Source organism: Primulina tabacum, chromosome 9 (assembly GCF_025594145.1).
Source record: "Primulina tabacum isolate GXHZ01 chromosome 9, ASM2559414v2, whole genome shotgun sequence".
Taxonomy (NCBI): Eukaryota; Viridiplantae; Streptophyta; class Magnoliopsida; order Lamiales; family Gesneriaceae; genus Primulina; species Primulina tabacum.
The window spans coordinates 28,985,988-29,010,195 of NC_134558.1; the positions used below are offsets into that span (position 1 = coordinate 28,985,988).

The 24,208-nt window shown below is 35.9% G+C and overlaps 2 protein-coding genes and 1 pseudogene across 3 annotated transcripts; 2 read left to right on the plus strand and 1 right to left on the minus strand.

Annotated features, from left to right (window-relative positions):
* Nucleotides 1–4,479: 4,479 nt before the first annotated feature.
* On the plus strand, nucleotides 4,480–9,242 carry LOC142504363 (uncharacterized). Its single transcript, XM_075617240.1, has 4 exons — nucleotides 4,480–6,235; nucleotides 6,323–6,451; nucleotides 7,267–8,934; nucleotides 9,160–9,242. The coding sequence occupies exons 1-4, from the start codon at nucleotides 4,480–4,482 to the stop codon at nucleotides 9,240–9,242; spliced, it is 3,636 nt and encodes a 1,211-aa protein (XP_075473355.1).
* Nucleotides 9,243–15,748: 6,506 nt separating this feature from the next.
* On the minus strand, nucleotides 15,749–21,971 carry LOC142555119 (cytochrome b5-like). Of its 2 annotated transcripts, XM_075665796.1 has the most exons (4): nucleotides 21,707–21,971; nucleotides 16,484–16,550; nucleotides 15,974–16,264; nucleotides 15,749–15,911 (listed from the first exon to the last, which is right to left on the minus strand). In XM_075665796.1, the coding sequence occupies exons 1-3, from the start codon at nucleotides 21,782–21,784 to the stop codon at nucleotides 16,008–16,010; spliced, it is 402 nt and encodes a 133-aa protein (XP_075521911.1). In that variant the 5' UTR covers nucleotides 21,785–21,971; the 3' UTR covers nucleotides 15,749–15,911; nucleotides 15,974–16,007. The 2 variants fall into 2 exon arrangements, with proteins under 2 accessions (XP_075521911.1, XP_075521910.1); XM_075665795.1 differs by having other exon boundaries at nucleotides 15,749–16,264.
* Nucleotides 21,972–23,149: 1,178 nt separating this feature from the next.
* Nucleotides 23,150–23,673, plus strand: LOC142504364 (putative glutathione peroxidase 8; annotated as a pseudogene).
* Nucleotides 23,674–24,208: the final 535 nt, after the last annotated feature.

Below are 24,208 nucleotides of genomic sequence, written 5' to 3' on the forward strand. Positions count from 1 at the left end.
CGTTGTCCAAACATGGAACAAATTATATATTCGGAATCCTCGCGTGAGCTTTCTTCTTAGGTAAGTTTCTTCTAGTTTCAGCACTTTTAATTATTGAAGTATTGTAATATCATATATTTGAAGTCGAGATTCATATATGTGATAGAATAACCGACAAGAAACTAAGTTTTGAAGTCGGAATTGAATTATGCTATGATTTTGATTTGATACGAATTTTTGAAGTTTCAAAAGATATTTGAAACTTATATTGTTGATTTTGAATGATGTTATTGATTGAAATGAATATGTTATTGATGTAGATAGATTATTATACTGATATCTTCAAGCTACATTGACTGGAACGAAGAATTGGGGTATGTTGCAACCGAGTAATATACAACAGGTATCTGTATGATATGATATATGTTTGATTGATGTGATTGAGAATACATGTCTATATGCCTTATTTGTTGAGTTGATGTGGCATACATGACATACACGTTGAGCTATGATCCTTGGATACCTTGATATGATTGGATTTGATTCTGGGGTTTGTGAACACGATGCTATGTTTGGCATTATGTGGCCCTTAAAGCATAGTCATTAGTGGCCCCGCTGATTGATTGAGATTTGGGATTTGATAGCGCTTTGTCGACGTTATCATATGAGTATCCCTGATTGAGGCCAGTGTGCCAGCTCGAGCATTGTTTTGATAGCGATTCGATTGATTCTGATATATGCTCAGTGGATGGGCATTTGACCTGATACCTCCATGACATACATGCATTGCATATCATATATCATTGTTTAGATACTTGTGGTATATATTGTGGTTGTTTCAGACTGAGCTTTGCTCACCTTAGAGAGGGCTGTTGTTGTCTTTGAATATTGACAATGACAGGTACTCCAGGTTATCAGGAGACCCGAGATGTTACTTCTGGAGGGAGTCACGGTTGATTTGAGGTTTAGTCGTCTATTCCAGTATATATGTATATGTATCTATATACTGGGACAAGTCCCGAGGATATGATTTTTTGTCTGTATCTGGGTTTGATTATGTGTGGGCATATTTTATGATGCTAGATAAAATACTATTTTTAGTATTCGAATAAGATATTTTGGACTCATTGTAAAGAAAAATTAAACTCGTTTTTCGCTGTAATTAATTAAACCTAATCAGATTGCATTGTAATAACGATTAGGAGTTAAGGGCTCACAGACCTAGTCTCGGTGTACTGTGACTACACTAGTGCAGTTGCACAAGCAAAGGAGCCAATGTCTCATCAGCGATCCAAACATATACTAATAAAATTCCTCATCATCCATGAGATTATGTGAAGAAGAGATATTTCAGTCGAGAGTCGCCTATGCATATAACGTGGCTGATCAACTTACAAAGTCCTTGCGAGGACCATTGTTTGAGAAGTATCGCAAAACAATGAGATTAAATTTTATGAGTAGTTGGCTCTAGGGTAAGTGGGAGATTATTAGAGTTGATATCATGTAATCCAACGGTTGGCTAAAAAATTTATTGACTTAGTTGTAATAAATCGTCTTTCTTTTAATATAATTTTTATTTCATGATTTTCGTTTTACTTTATATGTATACTCATGCAATCGACATAGATAAAGACCTTAATTATACTTTAATACAAAAGAGTCGTACTTCAATCTATATATTATAAATTCGTTCCTAGTCGATTCAGCCGCCTAAAACAAGGATAAAGGTTGTTTGAGCTTGAGACTAGCATCTGTGATGTTGTGTACCATATTTCGTGATAAGGACATAGAGATGTCCAATCATGTAGATGGGCAATCATATGATGACTGTACCGAACAACCCTCCCTCGAACTTTCGAAGTGTTATCATTCATCGAGAAAAAGGTCTGTGGTTGTTATTTTTCATTAGACCCGGGATAACACTGAGGTTCTACATACTAGGATTGTGCTTTGACTTGTTTACTGACTCCGAGAGGATCACAAGGTTGCGGGGTTGGATGCAATTGCGACATGTGTAGGAGCCAGTGCATTGTAGTCGGGAATTCACCACTCACCTACAGGCGTGGATATCCTATGTGATCTAACGAAATAGTAGTGCAAGAAATCTCTGGCCAGAGTGTGAGATGTACATTAGGGACAAGGATTCTCTAGTTGTACATGCGATGACAATATAAATAATTCATGAATGCATCACATAGCTATCGAATCTAATATGCAATCATCGATTAACCAATGGTTGCACATTCGATCGGGATATATGAGAAGAAGGGATTGTACTGTACGTTAATCACAACCGATTGGTTCTTGCAGACGCTATCAGTGATACCTAGGGAATCATTGGCCGATGTTACTAGACGTTCTTACCATGATTTCATGGGTTTAATCAGAAAATGATTTCTGACATTCTCATGATCAAATGTTGGTACATAGAATGAAACAAATAAGGTTAAGCCGGAAAAAAAAGAAGATGTCCTGAATCACAATAGTTGTGAACCCACGGCTAGCTGTATCCCTGAACTATTGAGGGTCACACAAGCACTGGATCTTTTGTTCCTGTTGAGACAATAAATTCAATGTGTTGAATTTATATAAAATTATGAGATAGTAAATGGAGTTGAATTTATGATAATTAAAATTTGGAGAGAATAAATTCAAATAGTTGAATTTATAACAATTGAGAGTTTAAAAATATTAAACTCAAAATTTGAGTTTATAAAAGATTTAATTAAATGTAATAGGGGTATGCATAATGAGCTTGTAGGAGTACAAGTCCAATATGCTAATTAATTAAAGTTCTTAATGGATGCTATATTAATTAATTAAACTAGTTGACTAGTCAAATTAATTAACTAAACACATTAATGTTAATTAAAAAACCTAAACTTATTAAGGAAACTAAGTTAATAGTTCAATATTAAGAAAGGAGGCCAAAAATCCTAGCCTCCATGCTTTACAATTTTTGAAAAATACACTCCCAAAAGCTCTCCAATTTTCCGGCCATCAGCATGAAAAAAATAGGGTTTAAACCGCCTTTATATTTTCTAAGTTTCTAATAAAATATAGAGGATGAACAATTATTTCCAGTCGTAGACTTTATTGGATAATTGAAGAGAATATTTCAAGAAAAACATTCATAGAGAATACTACAATAGCTATATTCGCTAACTTCGAAATAGTTGGTGTCAAATGATTAATTCACTAAAAGTATAATTATTAACACCTTATGAATGTTTAATTCGTTTTGAAAGGAATTTTATTCCTTGATATATTTTCCTTTTTTATCTTTAATATTTTGCCTTTCTAGACATGAGAATAATCTCGAAATTGATGATATGATCTCGTATAAATTCAATATGTGATATAAGACTATATTTGATATGACTTATAATATCTTTAAGATATGATATCACAATATCTTTAAGATATTATCCTTGTTTTAAAAAGAGTTTGTTTCCTAATGAAATTGCGTTTCTATGTTAAATAGGCCTCAAAGAAGAAGAAACGAGAGAGAGGGACGATATAGAGCATAAAACTTTCGGAGAGACAGAGATGCATTTGTACGAAGAAAATATTTTCTGATTGAAGCAATCTCGTGTCGTTGATAAAGTGTTGCTGTGAAGTGCTGACAACATCTGAAGACAACACCTAATCACTGTTTTGATTAGTGCGCTGATTTTTGAAGACTTTTTCACTTCTCAGTTGATGCATCCTATGTATTTTGGTTATACGGTTTGTTAGAGGTTTAGGATTCAATTTGTTACTCGCCTTAATAAGGGAGTTGTTTTATTCTTTCACTAGTATTGGTTTTTGTAAACTTACAAGTTTTTCTAGTGAATTATTTTGCCCTGAGGCACCGCACAAGTATTTTATACTTGTGCATAATTTATCTCTCGTATCTCGTATTGTTATCATTCAAGTTGCGTGTTAGTGTGTCAAACTATAATTTCCGCTGCATGTTGTCGTGGGTGTTACAACACCTACGCACAACACCTACATTCTGATACACACAACACTCACCCTCGTCACATTCACTCTGTGGAAACAGAATTTTCAATTGGTATCAGAGCCTCCACTTGACGCTACTAAGTGAGATCCTGTTTTGTTTTGTTTTCCAGGTGGAAAAGGATCATGGAAGCATCAACAAACACTGTTTTTAGACCTCCCATATTGGATGGATCAAACTATGCATTATGGAAAGTAAAGATGAGGGTTTTTATTAAATCAATTGAAGAAAGAGCTTGGCAGCGTGTACTTGATGGTTGGAGTCCACCAAAGATTGAGGATGCTGATGGAGACACTCGGCTCAAACCTGAAAGTACATGGACAATCGATGAAGTGCAAACGTCAAATTTTAATTCCAGGGCTCTCAATGCTATATTCTCGTCTGTTGACACAAGGATATTTAATTTAATCACCAGTTGTGTCTGTGCCAAAGAAGCTTAGGATATACTTCAGAAACATTGTGAAGGATCCGAGAGTGTGCGTAAAACTAGGCTAAGGATGGTGGCATCAAAATTTGAAAGCCTGAGAATGGAGGACAAGGAGTCTATTCTTGAGTATGATAGCCGGTTGAGACAACTTTCTAATGAAGCTCACAGTCTTGGAGATCCAATGTCCAATGAAAGATTGGTGAACAAAGTTTTAAGATCTCTACCTGAGAAATTTAATGTCAAAGTTTGTGCAATTGAAGAATCTAAAGACACTTCAACAATCAACCTGGATGAATTAATGAGTTCCCTCAAAACTTTTGAGATGAATCTTGTTTTACAAAAGAAAGATAAAGGGAAGACAATAGCCCTTGAAGTTTCAACTGACTCTTATGATGAAATCCTTCAAATATCTAAAGAAGTGAATGAATCTGATTTAGGTGAAGATTCTATCTCTCTAATTACTAAGAAATTCGGTGATTACTTGAAGAAAATGAGAGAGAAGAAGAAAATTGGACAAAAATCTGTGTTGCCCAATATCACCACTTCTGCAAAAGCTCAAAAGTTTACTCCTATGAAAGGACAATTTCGACCAAAAACTGAATTGCAAATCCAATCAAATGTCAGAAATTTGGACTCAGTACAATGCAGAGAGTGTTCTGGATTTGGACACTATGCCAATGAGTGTGCCAATCGACTTCGGAAAAACAAAGGCATGGCTGTCACTTTGAGTGATGAAGAGTCTGATGATGATCAAGGATCAAATGAATCTGAAAATCACACATCGTTGTCTGCTGTGATCAAGGAGAAGCGTTCAATGCAAATCAATCCTTTAGGTGTTGCCACAGGTGTTGCAATACCTGGTCGCAACATCTCTTCAAATTCAGTGTGCCTTAATTCTACAACCCTTGGTGAATCAAGTCAGTCTGAAAACCAAGAAGTAGATGATGATGAAGTCACTCTGGAAAGTGTACAGACAATGTATGAAGAATTGTATGAAGACTGGATCAAAAGAAATAAAGTGAATGCAATTCTCTCCAAAGAGAACACTGAGCTGAAGTCACAAGTATCACGACTTGAAGTAATCTTAAGCAAGAAAGATCTGGAATTATGCAAAGTCAAGGAAGAGCTTGGAGAAGCAACTCAAATTCTTGCGAAGCTTAATTCAAGTTCATCCAAACTTGATTCACTCTTGATGATTGGAAAGAATGACAAAGCTGGACTTGGTTATACGAATCACCAGTTTGAAATAGGAGAGTCTTCCAACACTGAAAGAAAACCAACTGTCTTTGTCAAAGGAAGTGCTGAAATCTCGAATGCTACATACACTGAAAAAGGTGTTTCATCAAAGAGGCAAATATCTACAAAGAAGTCCAAGTCCAGAAACCGCCACTTTATCTGCCACTATTGCTTTAGACATGGTCATATCAAACCCTACTGTTTTAAACTGAGAGATGACTACAAAAGATGGGAATCTGAAAAGGTGTTGCCACAGGTGTTATACAACACCCGGCGTAACACTGCCAATAGGAAACCATCGGTAAAAAGGGTTTGGGTGCCAAAGGCTAATATTCAATGTTCTGTTATTTATACTTCGTTAAAAACTAACATTGCAGGAATATGGTACTTTGACAGTGGCTGTTCACGCCACATGACAGGTTCTAAAAACTATTTGACTGAATATGTTGAACTAAGTAATGGTCATGTGACGTATGGTGGAGGTGCTAAAGGAAGAATAGCTGGCAAAGGGACCTTGAATGTTGATGAACTACCTAGTCTACACAATGTGCTTTATGTCGAAGGACTTAACTCAAACTTAATAAGCATAAGTCAACTTTGTGATGATGGTTTATATGTTAAGTTTGATAAAGACAATTGTGAAGTTTTTGATAATACTGATACATGTATTTTGACAGGTACAAAGTCGGCTGACAATTGTTATCAACTTGGAGAGGACCTTGTGTGCAATCATTCAAAAGTGAGTGAACTAAACTTGTGGCATCAAAAATTGGGTCATGCAAACTTCAAGACATTAAAGAACCTTGGTAAGTACGATGCTGTGAGAGGTATGCCTAATTTATCCTCTGGAATTCCTTATGTTTGTGGTGCATGTCAAAAAGGTAAGCAAACACGTGTTCCCCATCAAGTGTTGCAACACTTTGGGACAACTCCGTGTCTTGAACTCTTGCACATGGATCTTATGGGTCCAATGGAAGTGGAAAGCCTTGGAGGTAAGAAGTATTCATGTGTGTGTGTGGATGATTTCTCTCACTTTACATGGATAAGTTTTCTTAGAGAAAAACCTACACATTTGCTGTTTTTAAGAAATTACATGCTAAGATTACTAATCTACATGATTTAAGGGTTGGTAAGATAAGGACCGACCATGGTAAAGAATTTGAAAACTCACACTTTATATCATTCTGTGAAAAGAGAGGGATAACTCATGAATTTTCGGCCCCTAAGACTCCTCAACACAATGGAATAGCCGAAAGGAAGAATAGGATACTGCAAGAAATGGCTAGGGTCATGTTGAGTTCAAAGAATATTTCAAAACGATTTTGGGCCGAGGCCTTAAACACAGCATGTCATATTTCAAATCGTGTGTACTTAAGGAGTGGTTCTACTATGACATCCTATGAAATCATCATGGGAAAGAGGCCAAACCTGAAGTACTTTCATGTTTTTGGGTGTGTATGTTATGTTTTGAATGACCGAGACCATCTTGCAAAGTTTGACTCTAAAAGTGACAAGTGTTTATTTCTTGGTTATTCATCCAATAGTCGTGCATATCGCGTGTATAATCTCAGAACAAGAACGACTATGGAATCTATTAACGTTGTTTTTGACGATCTTGCAGATCTAACGGGAAAAACAATCGAGGATGATATTGATGGGCTACTGAACATAAGTGAGACACTGCCTAACACAGATGTTGCACCCGGTGTTGTAACACCTGAGACAACACCTGCACTGGCAGAATCAAATGATGAACCAGGAGAGTATACTGAAAATGATGATGTTGTAACCAATGAAGGGATTGATATTCCCAGTAAGATTCAGAAAAATCATCCATCATCTCAGATCATTGGAGAAGCATTTGGAGGAATGCAAACTAGAAGAAATGAGAAGGTAGATTATCGGAAAATGATGGGTCTAGTATGCATGACTTCCGTATACTCTCAAGTAAGTCATTCTTGTTTTGTTTCACTCATTGAACCCAAAAATATAAATGAAGCCTTAAAAGATGAATTTTGGGTTGATGCGATGCATGAGGAACTTGAACAATTTGTTAGGAATGATGTGTGGGATTTGGTTCCCAGACCTGATAATGTGAATGTTATTGGAACCAAATGGATTTTTAAAAACAAAACTGATGAATCTGGGATTGTTGTGAGAAATAAAGCTAGGTTAGTTGCTCAAGGGTATACTCAAATTGAAGGAATTGATTTTGATGAGACATTTGCCCCTGTTGCCCGGATTGAATCAGTCCGACTTTTACTTGCTATCGCTTGTCACATGGACATAAAACTATATCAAATGGATGTGAAAAGTGCCTTTTTGAACGGCATTTTGAATGAAGAAGCTTATGTAAGCCAACCTAAAGGGTTCGAAGATCCAAACCACCCGAACCATGTCTACAAGTTGAAGAAGGCACTTTATGGACTTAAACAAGCTCCACGAGCATGGTATGGTAGGCTTACTAAATATCTGCTTGACTTAGGCTTCAAACGAGGTGAGGTTGATAAAACCCTTTTTATTCAAAAATCGAAGCATGATATTCTTGTGTGTCAAATTTATGTGGATGACATCATTTTTGGTGCTTCTTCTCAAAAGCATGTTGATGAATTTGTTAAATGCATGTGTACCACATTTGAAATGAGCATGGTAGGAGAATTAAGTTTCTTTCTTGGATTGCAAATTAAACAAATGCATGATGGTATCTTTCTGTGTCAATCCAAGTATGCCAAGAATTTGGTGAAGAAATTTTCTACCGAGAACACTAAACACATGAAAACACCATTGGGGTCGACTGAAAAATTGTCCAAAGACGATATTGCTGCAGGTGTTGACAACACCCAGTATCGCAGAATCATAGGCAGTCTTCTTTACTTAAGTGCAAGTCGTCCTGACATCATGTTTAGTGTATGTTTGTGCGCCAGGTACCAGGCTGATCCTAAAGTCACTCATTTAAAAGCTGTCAAAAGAATTTTGAGATATATAGCCGGGACAGTTAACTTAGGTTTGTGGTACACCAAAGAAACAAACACAAATCTAGTGGGGTTTAGTGATGCTGACTGGGCTGGAAATCTAGATTATAGGAAGAGTACCACTGGAGGATGTTTTTATCTGGGTAACAATTTGGTGTCATGGTATAGTAAAAAGCAAAATTGTGTATCTCTATCCACTGCTGAATCTGAATATGTTGCAGCTGCTAGCTGTTGTTCACAACTTTTGTGGATGAATCAAATGATTAAAGACTATGGTTTCAACAGTGACACCTTAATTGTATACTGTGACAAGTCAAGTGCAATTGATATTTCAAAAAATCCAGTACAACACTCTCGAACGAAACACATAGACATTAGACATCATTTTATTCGAGATTTGGTTGATAAGGGTACAATTCGAATGGAATTTGTTAGAACTGAGAACCAACTGGCTGATATTTTTACAAAACCATTGGATTTTGAGAGATTTTTCAATCTTAGGAAGTCTCTCAGCTTGTGTGCACAATGATCACTCACGGAAGATACAGATATAGCTGGAACCAGTGGAGCAAAAATGGCTGATGATGATGGCAGTAACTCTCTTGATGGTTTTGGTCTCTCTTGATGGTTTTAGTATTTTAGTTGTCCTTTTATTCTCTCCGATCTTTGTCCCTCCTGATTAATGAACTATTTCGGTGTTATGATCTGAATGTTGCAACATCTAACATACAACACCTGTGTGAACTGTATTTTTCATCAGGGGAAGGCTTAACGGTAGAATTCAGGGGGAGTCAACTAAAGTTGGCTGAGTCACTGATTTGCTAACTCAGGGGGAGCTGAGCCGTACAACCATTTTTGGGTTGTTTTGTCCAGAAAGGCAAAAAGGGGGAGATTGAAAGGAATTTTATTCCTTGATATATTTTCCTTTTTTATCTTTAATATTTTGCCTTTCTAGACATGAGAATAATCTCGAAATTGATGATATGATCTCGTATAAATTCAATATGTGATATAAGACTATATTTGATATGACTTATAATATCTTTAAGATATGACACCTGTGGACAACACTCAGCATGCATGTGCATTTTATTTTTAGGATGCTAGACATATTGCATACATCCTGTTTTGTGTGAAGCCTATACAAGTGAAGGATACTGAATGGTGTGCTCTTAGTTGTGAATCAAACTTTTTATCAAAATTTTCTAAAGTATGGAGTGTGCTCAATCTAAGTCATTAAGCTGTGAGGATGTTCGTGTACCACATGATCTTGTCCAATGCAGAAAATGACTTAGAAAATTCTTGAGCAATAAGGTGAAAAATAAAAAAAAAAATTTTGTTGTTTAGAAGAAAATGGAAAAAGCTACCTAGAGGAGTCCAATGAAGACCGTTCTTCTAGTGTGGGAGCTACCACTTCTAATTCAAAATACAGATGGAAAAAGCTACCTAGAGGAGTCCTATGAAGACCGTTCTTCTAGAGTGGGAGCTACCATGTCTGAATTAAAAATGTTCAAAAAAGGTTGAGTCCAACTTGTGAGTGTTGCCAAGAGGTGTTGCCAACACCTAAGTACAGACTGATCACAGTTTGATCACATGCGTGTGCATTTCATTTTTGATCATATTTTAGGCATAAATTTAAGTCATTCATACTGCTGTTATGTGAATTCATCATGACCAGTGGGCTATCAATTTTTAATTCATGAAATACGAAGAAAACCCTAACCGACTTAATTTTGAAATTTCTTGATTTCGAACTGTTTGTGGGGTTAATTCGACGTGGTGTTTTATCCTGCCTGATTTCTTGAAATAATGATGGCACTGTTTCAAAAAGTTACCGTTGGGTGAGAGTAAAAATTGAGTTGAAAAGGTGCTGAAGTTGCGGCTCAACAGAATGTTACCGTTGGAGAGTTGTGCTTAAATAATTAGGAACGGACGAAGAATAACTTTATTGTTTAGTATTTTCCCCCACATTCTAAAATTTCTCCTGCCCTCACTATTCATTGTTTTTGCTTAAAATATCTCTGTTCTTCGCGATTTTCTGTGTCCTTCGAACCGATCTACTTCTTTTGTTCTTGATTTCGCAGATGGCTGGCTTCGATCCTCACGACATTAGGAGTGAAATGGCTGCGAGCATGGGTGGAAACTCACCTGACACAACACCCACAGCCGAAACAAATGTTGAGGGGATGGAAATTGTGGGCGTGTCAGAAGAACCAACTCCGCTGGAAATGATCGCTCCTGGTGAACCTGGGAACGAGATCAATGTCGAGAATCCACCGGACTTTGAAGTCTTGAATAAAGCTTTTCCCACTGCTCCTATGCGCCGAAGGTCAAAGAGACAAGCAGGGTTCGATCCTGACTTTGTTCCAACCAAGAAACCACGGGCATCTACCTCCTCAAATCTTCTGGACCCTGATTTCTCATCTGGAGACGACTCCAATGATGATGATTTTGAGTTGGTGGCTCGCCCCAAACCAACTGTTGCTGCAAAGGAACATGGTTCTACTTCTGGTATTCAAAAACAAAACCCCATCACAGATACTCAACATGTTGTAGAAGAAAGAGTTCCTGATGAGCCTGTAGAAGATGAACAATCTCTGGCCGAGTTTCTTGCTCACCTTAAGGAAGAAAAGGCTGCCAAGAAACAAATTTCTAAGGATGATAAACCTGATTCAGAAATGATGAAGGAGTTTGAGCAAAATTGACCTGGAGCTTCTTCCTCTTCATCGTCTGTATCTGACTTTGAATCTGAGGAACAGGGTGATGTTGAATCTGAGGATATTGGCTCTGAAGCTAGTGAGTCTTCTAATGATGTTGCTGCTACTGCTGCCGGTGTTGAGGTGGATGTTGACAACACCGAGCACCACATTGACTCGGCTGACTATGATTTAAGTAAGTCTTTTTTCCCCAAATTTTATTCTGAGGATGCCTTGGCATTATGGCCGCTGTTTGTTCAGAGAGAGCTGATTGAGGAGAAAAATATTGATGATAATGCATATGGAAAATACAATTTGATTGAGTTTCTCAAGAACCGAAGGTTGCTATCCACAGTCACTACTGTTATGCCCTACTGTCGCCGTGTAGTGTTAGAATTCTACTGTAATCTCCTGGGCAGTGTTGGAGATGAGGAATCGGTGAAGTATGGGAGAGTGTTTGTTCGTGATCGTATCTACAAGTTCTCACCTTCTATGATCAATGCATTCTACAACACTCCGGATATTGAGGAAGTTGAAGAGGATCTGGACATAAATGCTGTAACCTATGTGCTCACTGGAGGCCTGATCAAAGTATTCCCTGATTATCCCAAGAAGTTGAGTGCTGCTAATCTCACTTCTTTTTTCTCCGTGCTGCACAAGACATCAATCTGGAATTGGACACCGTCAACCAATTCTACTACTGTGACTAGATCTCAGGCCCTGGTGTTGTTTGCTATTGGTACTGGAAGGGCCTTTAACTTTGGAAATCTGGTGTTTAGGACAGCATTGCAATATGCTGAAGGAGACTTCAAGAAAACAAAGTTGCCCTACCCTTCACTGATTTATGGAATCTTGGAATCTCAAGGTTTCATTAGGGATATTGATGAAGATCATTGCCCTGTCAGAGATCCTCTGAAGATTTCTCCTGCTTATTTCAAAGGCAACAGAAAGATCGATCTGCCCTGGCTGCATTCAAATGTTGCTCCGGATGTTGGCAACACTGATGATACAACATCTAAACATGTGCCTGAGACAGCTGAACAGCCACCTACAGATGTTCCTCCTACTGATTATGTCACACTGTCTATCTCCTACATTCAAGCTCAGATTGCCTATGGTCGACAACAGATTGAAAATGCAAAGAAAACCATTGAACATTATGAAAATCAAGTGGCTGACTATGAGCTTCTGCTGGGTGAAAGTGTCCATTCTGGACAAAAAGGGGGAGTAGATACAGATATAGATGGAACCAGTGGAGCAAAAATGGCTGATGATGATGATGATGATGATGGCAGTAACTCTCTTGATGGTTTTGGTCTCTCTTGATGGTTTTAGTATTTTAGTTGTCCTTTTATTCTCTCCGATCTTTGTCCCTCCTGATTAATGAACTATTTCGGTGTTATGATCTGAATGTTGCAACATCTAACATACAACACCTGTGTGAACTGTATTTTTCATCAGGGGAAGGCTTAACGGTAGAATTCAGGGGGAGTCAACTAAAGTTGGCTGAGTCACTGATTTGCTAACTCAGGGGGAGCTGAGCCGTACAACCATTTTTGGGTTGTTTTGTCCAGAAAGGCAAAAAGGGGGAGATTGAAAGGAATTTTATTCCTTGATATATTTTCCTTTTTTATCTTTAATATTTTGCCTTTCTAGACATGAGAATAATCTCGAAATTGATGATATGATCTCGTTTAAATTCAATATGTGATATAAGACTATATTTGATATGACTTATAATATCTTTAAGATATGATATCACAATATCTTTAAGATATTATCCTTGTTTTAAAAAGAGTTTGTTTCCTAATGAAATTGCGTTTCTATGTTAAATAGGCCTCAAAGAAGAAGAAACGAGAGAGAGGGACGATATAGAGCATAAAACTTTCGGAGAGACAGAGATGCATTTGTACGAAGAAAATATTTTCTGATTGAAGCAATCTCGTGTCGTTGATAAAGTGTTGCTGTGAAGTGCTGACAACATCTGAAGACAACACCTAATCACTGTTTTGATTAGTGCGCTGATTTTTGAAGACTTTTTCACTTCTCAGTTGATGCATCCTATGTATTTTGGTTATACGGTTTGTTAGAGGTTTAAGATGCAATTTGTTACTCGCCTTAATAAGGGAGTTGTTTTATTCTTTCACTAGTATTGGTTTTTGTAAACTTACAAGTTTTTCTAGTGAATTATTTTGCCCTGAGGCACCGCACAAGTATTTTATACTTGTGCATAATTTATCTCTCGTATCTCGTATTGTTATCATTCAAGTTGCGTATTAGTGTGTCAAACTATAATTTCCGCTGCATGTTGTCGTGGGTGTTACAACACCTACGCACAACACCTACATTCTGCTACACACAACACTCACCCTCGTCACATTCACTATGTGGAAACGGAACTTTAACGTTTAAACCATACGAGTGCTCAAAGACGTTATCTGAACGTCAAAATAAAAATTTAAAAACGTTTGCTGCGTTTTGGACATGAGAAAATCGATTCTCATCATAATATCCGATGTTTCCATGTTTTCGGAGCCCTAAACTTGGGACCTCCTATTTCTGATTAGTTCGAAGCACCCTAGTCCTTCGTGTGAATCAACCCCAGAACTGTGCTGATCTAATCTAATGGCATCTTGTGGTTGTTTAAGATTTCTTTTCATCCTATTCAATAATATGGGTCTCATGTGTTGGCGCACAAGATTGAATGTTTTTCCAGGTACTAAAACTGATTCAGGTTGCATAGCACTCGGAAACTCGATAAGGTTGGCAATATAGTGCCTGGGGTACTACAAGATGATTTATTTGGGTGTGATTGGTTCTAGAAAAACATCAATGTGCCCGCCTGGATGCAGCAGGGCAAACATATCAGTTTCTCTTGTTGATACTTCCATGTTTGTGTTTTTTCTTCACTTTTCTTCCTTATTTTTGTATGTTTGTGCAGAAGAATCAAATGGCCTTCTACATACTTCTTGGAGTAGGTCTCTTGTGAGACGGTCTCATGAATATTTATCTGTGAGACGGATCAACCCTACCGATAGCATAAAAATTAATATTTTTCAGGGATAACCCAAATAAGAGATCTGTCTCATAAAATACGATCCGTGAGACCGTGTCACACAAGTTTTTGCTTACTTCTTGTGGAAGTTGCTTAATCAAACTGAGACAAATTCTGGGGTGGATTTTGACGTAAACTGTCTTCGGAAATTTATGAGATCGAATAATGGCTTAAGAGAATGCAGTCTGGAGTCGAAAGTTACGAAATTATGATCCTGATGAGAAAGTAATTTTTGTTTGTTTTGTTGTTCCCTATTGCATTATATGAATGAGATCGCTTTAATCTTTTAATAAAGACCACAAAAAATGGTCAGTGATGTAAAATGCAGAAAATTTTTGCCTGTACAACTCATTACATTTCTTTAAAAAAAAACCTTATTCCAACAAATTATGTCTTAAACAGAATTTGAATTTTGGCATAATTCGTTTCTACATTTTATGAAAAAACTTATTTTCACACAAATAAATTCTTTATACTTTTTAGCGATTGAGCCTTGCGATCTTTTTTACTCGGAATAGGGTCAATACTATCCCAGATAGAAGTAAATAGCAGAGTTCTAAAAAGCCCGCTTAAATTTGAAGCTCGACAAAAACGTCTCGCTTCGGATAAAAGCGAAAAAAAATGGTTAAACTGTAGTTTGATCGAATTAACGTAATTAAGGCGTCTAATTATATGTGCTTAAGCACAATTAATCGCATCTATTTATTTTTAAAATTTTTATTTTGAAAGTATGTCTTTTTATTTTAGAATAATAAATTAACTTTATAATTAGATATTTATTTTTTATTTTAATTATAATTAATCATGTCTGATAATGATTTGACAAATATTTAACATTTTTTAACGTGGTTTAGTGACAAAAATAAATAAATATTGCAATTTTGAGATTTTTAGTGCTTTTATAAATATGAGAATTAATGCATCAGACTTAAATGTATCATATTTATGTATTATTTTATCTATTTATTGGTCTGAGATAATTACAAGTATACTAAAAATAAAAACGTTTTTTCACGCTTAAAACTTGTGCTAATCTCGCTTAAACTTGAAAAGCTTCAAGCTCGACATCCGCGCTTCGGAATGCTTCACGCTTTTTAGAACCTTTGTAAATAGACAATTTTTATTATCCGCCATTTAATCATAAATATCACATGTAAGCCAACATAAAAAAATACATGTTTATGTCACTTAATAAGGACAAGATATTCACAAATATGTTAAGCACGACTGGTCAAATAAAGAAAAAATACTAGTCATGACTACTTCTAAGAGGGGCCATAAAAAATAAATAAATTTTAAGTCTTTTACTCCCGACAAGAGTATAAACGTAGGGGTTTCTCCAGAATCGGGTATAAAAGTATATAACTTTGACCAAAGACAAGTCACAAGTCCAAAATCATGACAAAACAAGATGGAAAAAATTGAAAGAACACAAGCATGAGTAAATGAAAATACAAAACAAATGAATCCTCAAATACCACATGTCATATCTTCTAGGTTATAATAGAAACTGGTCAGGGAACACACACACAATTTCAACCCAAGTAAACTTATTACTGATGGTACATTTCTTATTTTTAAGCCGATGATTTGGTGTAGAAACGGAGTAAACTTATTACTGATGGTACATTTCTTATTTTTAAGCCGATGATTTGGTGTAGAAACGGACACCAAAAGCCAAGCCCAAGATAAGAAGGGGAACTAAGAATTGGAGAAGCTTGATGATGAGGTCTGATGATTTATCCTGAACTGCCTGAGTCTGTTTCGGAGGAGGAGTGTACTGAGCCTTGCTCTGAATGGTCGATGAATCAATTTCACCTACAAAGAATTCATCCATCGTTGCCCTAGCACTGCTACTGTGACCAACATCCTCAAAATCGTCAGTTGCGTCCTTCCCTGCAATAAAGACAACAGTTAAATTCGAGACAACAGAGACATACATATACCTACATTACTAAGTTATTTACATCCACAAAAGCTCCCATTCAAAAGCCATAATTATATATTGATACATTCACAAGGCAGATAAGGGTTGTTACAGTGTTACGGACATACATTATGAAGAGTTGATGCAGTTTTATCCAAATGACACAGCAACATACAAAATAGTTCTACCTGTTGCAGTCAGCAAAACATCGTCACCACCAGGATGGTCGTCCAAGAATTTGGTGACATCATACACCTGTGTAAGAGAAATCAAGAGCGAGTGATGCAGGCAAATCAAAGTCATAGCATATGGTGCAGATAGAAGTATATACACCCTAAAAATCCAGCTAGTATTATGTATCGAACTGTGCCACTCAAACCTGCTCTTAGAAAACTTGTTTACTGCAGTATCCAGCTTAAATGTTAAATAAGGAAATTACAGCTCCAGATTTCTGAAGATCCATGCTCCATTGAGTTTAACCCAGCGAAGACCTTATTAGGAATTTATCGCTGGTTGTAACCAAATCTAAATTAATTAAGAGAATACAGTTCTACTTTCATTCATATATTTGGCTCATATCACATTTGGATGTCATATCATGAATCCAATTGGACATAGATGTTACTGGAGCTGTAATGTGATGTTAAAATCAATGAATTTCCCACAGCAAATGTTAAAGTAGGTGCGCAGCGAGCCAACTTGAGGCTTGGGCTTTATTAACTCTTATTTAAAAAAAATTTATTTCAATAAAATTTTACGGTTTTATCCAATTGTGTCATTTACTTTATTTGTATACTCATGCAAGATCCATAGATAAAACTCTTGAATATACAATCGGGTAATATGAGGTCTGTCTCACAACGTATGAACATTAATTAAACTTATTAGAAAGTGTACCATATATTTTAAACAGGTTCATAGTCGAATCAACCGCCTGAAAAAAGGATAAATGTCGCTTGAGCTTGAGCCTAGCATCAATGATGTAAACGTCATATTTCATTGGTAAGAGCATGGAGATGTGCGTTCGTACAGATGAGTGATCATTTGATTATGTACTGAACAACCCTCCCTCGAACTTTTTAAGTGGTTATCACTTATCGAGTGGAAAAGTCCGCGGTTATGGTTGTAGACCATTAGTCATTTGACCCGTGACAACATGGAGTCTCTGCATACTAGCACTGCACTTTGACTCGTTTACAGCCTCCATCATCAGGTGACGAGGTTGGGTGTAATTTCGAAATACGTAGGAACCAATGTATTGTAGTTGGTGATTAATTGTTTGCCTATGGTTGAAGATATCCTATGTGATCTGTCGAGTTAATAGTGCAAGGAGTTTCTGGTCAAAGCAAGACATGTGCTTTAAGGAAAAGTGTTTTCCTAGTACACATTCCATGTCACTGTTACTATTCAAAAATACATCACATCGTTATCAAATTCATTTATAACTCTCGATATACCATTGGTTGCAGATTCGATCGGGATATATAACTTGAAGGGAACGTACTGTACGCCAACCATAACTTAAGATTCTTGCAGGCACTATCAATGATACCTAGGGGATAATGGTGTGATGCTACTAGACGCTCTTACCATTATCCGATGGAGTAATCAGACTTGAGTTCTGACATTATTGATCAAAGGGTTGATGAAAGAATTGGGCTAATAAGGGTAAACATTTTATTCAGAATTACAATGAAGTTGTGAACCAAGGCTAGCTGTATCCCTGAACCATTGAGAGTCAGAAAAATATCTAATTCTGTGTTCTCGTCGAGATAGTCAAGTTCAAAGAGTTGAATTTGACAACTGTAGTTTGATGGAGATCAAACAGACTGCTAATAAAGGAGTTTATAAGTAGATTTCATGTATTGGAAGTTGTAGAAGTTAGCTAAACTGCTAATAAAGTGAGTAGAGTCGAATTGCCTATTTTCGTGAAGGAGTTCAAAAAACTAGCAGCTACCAAAAATGGATCTTTGAAATTTTCATCTTCGAAATTTTCAATTTTCATTATATGAGCGAGATTTGTACCCTCGACACATTGACGTTAACGTCTGACCGTTGATCGGGGTTATAATGAGTTCACAATTATTTATTTAATGAATTTAAAATCTACGAATTAAATAAAAATGTTAGTAATTGTGACTACTGTATGGGCAAGATTCTCATTGAATATTCTAAAGAAATGTAGAATTAATTAATTAAATATTAGTTAATTAAGAAATTAAATAAGAGTTATTTAATTTTATATAAGTCTATATATATGTGTGTATACATGTGTATATATAGATATATTAATATATATGTATATGGAGATATACATATACATATATATCATGCGTTATTAATAGTTGATTTGACATGGTATTTTCAAAGAAAATACTACATGAGAATTTTAAATAATAAAAAAAAATCCTAATTCAAATGGGATTCTTGATGTGATCAGAAATTAAAGTTTATAAATATTTCATTAAGGGTTATATAAAATAAAACAACTTTTGCACACAAAATTTTTTCTACCTTCTCTCCTACCTCAAAGTAATTTTCGGCCACTTCATGTTTTTCACAAGAAAATATTTGGCAACCTTCCACCATCACGCCGCCCGATTTCTGAAATTCCGATGATCCAGTCTTGAGACAAAATCGTTTAGATCTCTAGTGCGATCTATACGAGTGTCTCAGATCGTGGACTTGATTAGACGATCAAAGGAAGAAGATTCGTTCATAGAGAATTACAAAAATGACTATCTCCGCTTAAAATCGGGAATAGTTTGGTATCCAGTGATTAGAACACAAGATATATATTCTAAATGTCCTATTAATGTTTTGATTTCATACGACGCCCAAAGAAGGCTTTGAACGTCAAAACAAAAATCTTTAAACTTCCCGAGAAAACGGTACTTTAACTGTGGTATCAGAGCCATTTTTTCTTCTATAGTATGATTTGTTTTTAAATCGTGTTGAGTTGATTATTTCTATCCGCTTATGAATTTTTCAGAAGATCGCAGCACCTGAAAAATCGTTTCAAGGAAAAAAAATCTGCGCTCTGCCCAGAACCCTTTTAAATAAATAAAAAATTTGAAGATCTGTGCAAGGCAGAGGGGCAGCTTCCCGCCGGTGGCTGCTAGAAATATTCGGGTAGCAAGCGGGCAGACAAGCAGCGTACCCGAGAGTGTCTCGGGCAGCCGTGCCCCCTTGCCCCCTTTCGGGCTCAGGGCGATTTTTGAATTTTTCAAAACAATTAAGGTCAAATTGGTGTTTTATGAAAATATAATCAAATTCACCCTTGAAAATGATTTATGTTAAAATTATGGGATTTTTCTTATAAAATAAATATTTGGAATTTAATTGTAATTATTTATAGCAAAAGGTATTTTACGAAAAATTTAATTATTACTGAATTAATTGAAGTTAAATAATATTTCTAATTATAGTGGTTAGTAATAAATTTAAGAGATAAATGATTTGTTGATAATATTTGTTATTATGGATTTAATATAATATTTGATATTATATGGAAAATGACGATCGAGAGCCATGACGAATTTGTTAGGTGTATGTTTGGATATTATGTTGTATTTTTAATTATTTGATAATTAAGTACACCTGGTTTATGGTTCGTTCCCAACCCCTAAATTATATCACAATGTGTCATGAAAATTAAATGTAAGTATTGGATTTAGTGAGAGATCCAGATTTGAAAATGGTGGGTCTCGGCCTTGACCCTCAAGAGTTTTGAAGATCGAAGACATGTAATTTTGAAATTTACCGACTCCATTGAGAGTCATCAGGTGGCGAGGTTGAGTCTAGTTTCGAAATACGATTCACCATTTGCCTACGGATGAAAATATCCTATATGATCTGATGAGTTAACAGTGTAATGAATCTCTAGCCAAAGCAAGACATGTGCTTTAGGAAAATGTGTTTTCGTAATTACACATATCATGTCACTGTTATTACAAAAGGTTCTTGCAGGCACTATCAGTGATACGTAGAGGATAATGGGGCGATGTTACTAAAATCTCTTACCATGATCCAATGACAGCAATCAGTCTTGAGTTTTGACATTCTTAATCAAGGGGTTGATGAAAAAAATAAGGCTGATAATGATATGCCCGAATAAGAATAAATTTTATTCAGAATCACAATGAAGTTTTGAACTCACGGCTAACTGTATCCCTGAATTTTTAAGGGTCACACAAATATCTGATTCAATGTTCCGGTCGAGAAAGTCAAGTTCAAGGAGTTTAATTTGGCGACGGTAGTTTGATAGAGATAAAATTTTTTCAAATCCTGTCGCGCCTTAGTGCGAGAAAGCTGTATTCCAAATCAAAAACAATGTGGTAAAAAGAAAAGAAAGATGCGAACTTGTGATGCGGTTACTACCTGCTTAAACTAATCAGAAAGATAATGTCACTGAAGGAAAAAATTAACCAAGAAGAGTGATTGAAGGTTAATATCCAAATGTCAGTATATAAACTCGAAACCTGGCTTGTAATTTTCCGATAAGATTGAAAAACAGGAGAGCAGAAATTAAAGGTAACTTAACTCCACATATTTGAGGAAACAGCTCATAAAAAAGCATAAAAAATACAAGTATAGACATGAGTGAAAAATGAATGAGACGATTATGCATCAGATGTTATCAAAATCATTTGATTTCTGCCACAACAGTAACAATTTCAAGTCAATAAATTTGAACAAAAAAGAAATTCAAGAACGGCAATTATTACGGTATCACTTAAATAATTAAGCATTCAATGAGGTTTGCGTCAATCCACGTGATGCTCGTGCCATATCATGGTGAATCTTCATCACCGTTACATAGCTTCCTCTATGAATATCCAACTTTATACAAAGTACAGACAAACAAAAGAATGCCACAAGCATGGTCGGACAATTTTAACATTTTTTTAAAAAAAAATGTTACAAGACAGTTATGGCATTAAACTGTCTCCCATTTCTTCGCGCAAGGAATAGACAGTAGAAAATCGTCAGAAGTCAAGATACATTGTACTCTTTTAAGGAACTTAAGAATCAAAACGAAATATTAATTCTACAGCTAATTGCAAGATCATACCGAACCTTTCTCGTCAGAATTGTATTCTCAGAAAATCTTAATTTTTATGCATAAGCATCACAGTCATCGAGCTCCAATGATGATAACCAGATTCACACATGATCAATCCCCAATAATCAAAATTATTCAAATTGAAAATCAACTGAAAGCAACAACAGAGACACGGAGCACGATTCATCAAAACAAAGATAAATCAGTTACAAAACATCCGAGAAGAACCAATCAAGATAGGACCTTCCAGAGATCCAGAACGTCACACGCTCAAAACAGAACCACCCACAAAAAAAAACGCCAAAAGGATATAAAATTCGAGATCAAATCAAGAAAATTCCGATACCTTGCCATTAATGAGGAGCCAACAATCCTTCTTGTTGTTGTGCTCAGAAATCTCAGCCAAAGTGAAAAGTTTACCCATTTCAGGTCAGCTGATCAAGCAAAAAAGAATGAAAAAATATAGAATTCTTCAAGACCTGCAAAAGAGCATCAAGATTTGTTTGGATGGAGAGTGAAGTGAGGGTGGGTGAATCCGCTTGGGGATCGTAGAGTGAAGATTTGTTCAACGGAGAGTTAAGGGTGGGTGGGTGGGTGAATCCGCTGGGGGAGCGTAGAGTGGGCTAAAAGGGAATAGGCTTTATTACGGTTAAAGATGGGTTTACTTTTATTTTTTTTAAATGGGAATTTGATATTTATTTGGGTAGGTTTGGTATCTACCATAGTAACGATTCACCGAATTAATCATTAATTTTTCTTAAAAAGGTCTCTTATCAGAGGGTCTCACGAATTTTTATCTGTGAGACGGGTCAACTCTATCGATATTCACAATAAAAAGTAATAGTACTAGCATAAAAAAGTAATATTTTTTCATTGATGATCCAAATAAGATATCTTTCTCACAAAATACGACCCGTGAGACCGTCTGACACAAGTTTTTGTTTTGTTTCACAACGTTACCCATTTCGAGCTCTTCCGTCATCTCTTTTTAAAAAATTTAATAGAGATCCAATCCAACTCCTCTTAAATCGTGTGATACATCACCTCCTTCTCATTTCCCCCAACGAAAAAAACTTATGTTTTCTTTTACATTATAATATAATTTGAAACAACATCAAAAACAATTCACATAAATTTGATCATTAAAATAAAAAATTATCATCGCAGAAATTTGATCATTACGTAATGGAAATATAATTCACAAATAAAGATAAACTAACGGATATATATATAATTCCAAGTCGGTGGAGTAAGTGTATTTGTGACCAATTGATCATATGTTATATTGCTACTAATACTTTCTTGGTCAATCCTGTCACACAAAGCTTCCTCAATGTGGTTTACCTAGTTCACGTGGTTTTCAAGCTATTGCGATGCAGGTTCTCTCGATAAAAAAATATATATTATAGACTAGCCTTTATGCGCATGCGTTCAGTGATATAATAGGATAACACTCATTTTGGTCTCTCTTGTTTGTTGTTTTTTTTCAAAATTAGGTCTCTCTTCTTTTCGGGCCGTCAAATCGGTCTCTAATGTTTTCTAATATTTCCCAAATTCGTCACTTCTGTCATGTTAACGTATCTAACCAAAAAAAAAAAAAAAAAACTCATCCACATTAAATCTGTAGATACCCTTCGTCTTCTTCCCATTTTTCACCCAAATCTTAAACTTTAGGTTGAAGCACATCAAGTGGAAGGAAGCAAGTAGATCACGAATTAAGTCGCAAATTGTTGTTCCCGAGTACAGTGTTTCATTGCATTTACATAACTATTTCCATCACCTTATTAGGATGTTTGTGGTTGTATATTTGGGAGAAGATGGTGTTGGTTTTTTTTCTCCTTTTTATTTTGCAATGGAAAATTTAAGTTTGGTGGTTGTCATGAATAGGTTTGGAAATTCAAGCGTTTCCATGCAATCAATTCGGTGGACAAGCGCCTGGAAGCAATGATCAAATTCTGGAATTCGTCTGCACTCGAATCAAGTTTAACTTTCTCATATTTGTTAAGGTAAATCGAAACTTATTTACGAACATAAAACGAGGATCTAAATTTTGACTGGTCAAAGAAGTTGCGCCATAGTTATACCAGCTGAAGCTTAATAAATATTCCTTAGTTTCTGACAATATTTTGTGTCATTCTTGTTACTAAACTTTGAATACCTATATTTGATTGAAGTGAACGGTCTAATGTCGCTTCATTGTACAACATCTTGAAGTTGGGAAAGTGGAGAATTTTCGGAGATGACATACAATGGAACTTCGCTTAGTTCTTATTGACTAGAATGGGCATCATGTTGATCGATACTACCCCATAAAAAATTTGCAAATATGGAGATGACGAAAATTTACTACCCGTTAAGTTCTTGAGATGACGAAAATTTACACTCAAGTATTACTTATTGTGGAACGCCCCGAAAATTTAAGAGTCCACGCGAACCACATGCATGCAATTATTAAATTCTTTGTGTATTTTAATTAATTGTTTTAATTGCTTGAATTAATTATGTTGTGCATATTAGCATGTTTAAAATATATTTGTTTACATGATTGCATTAAAACGTATTTTTAAAGGTTATTCGAGTTGTGATCGAGGAACGGAGACCGAGGGCTGGAAAAAACAATTTCTAGCACGTTTTAAGAAAACGAATAGCAGACGTTTCAGTTGGTATCAGAGCAAAGGTCCTGTAAAGGGTTGTGCCATCATCAGCACCGGGAAGATCAGTCGTCAAGCCTCAAACTTGTAAGTTTACATGTTTTATATGATTTCATGATGTTACCTGCATAATTATATGAATTACATGTTTACGTCGCATGTTTAATAGCATTATGAGAATATATGTTTTGTATGCT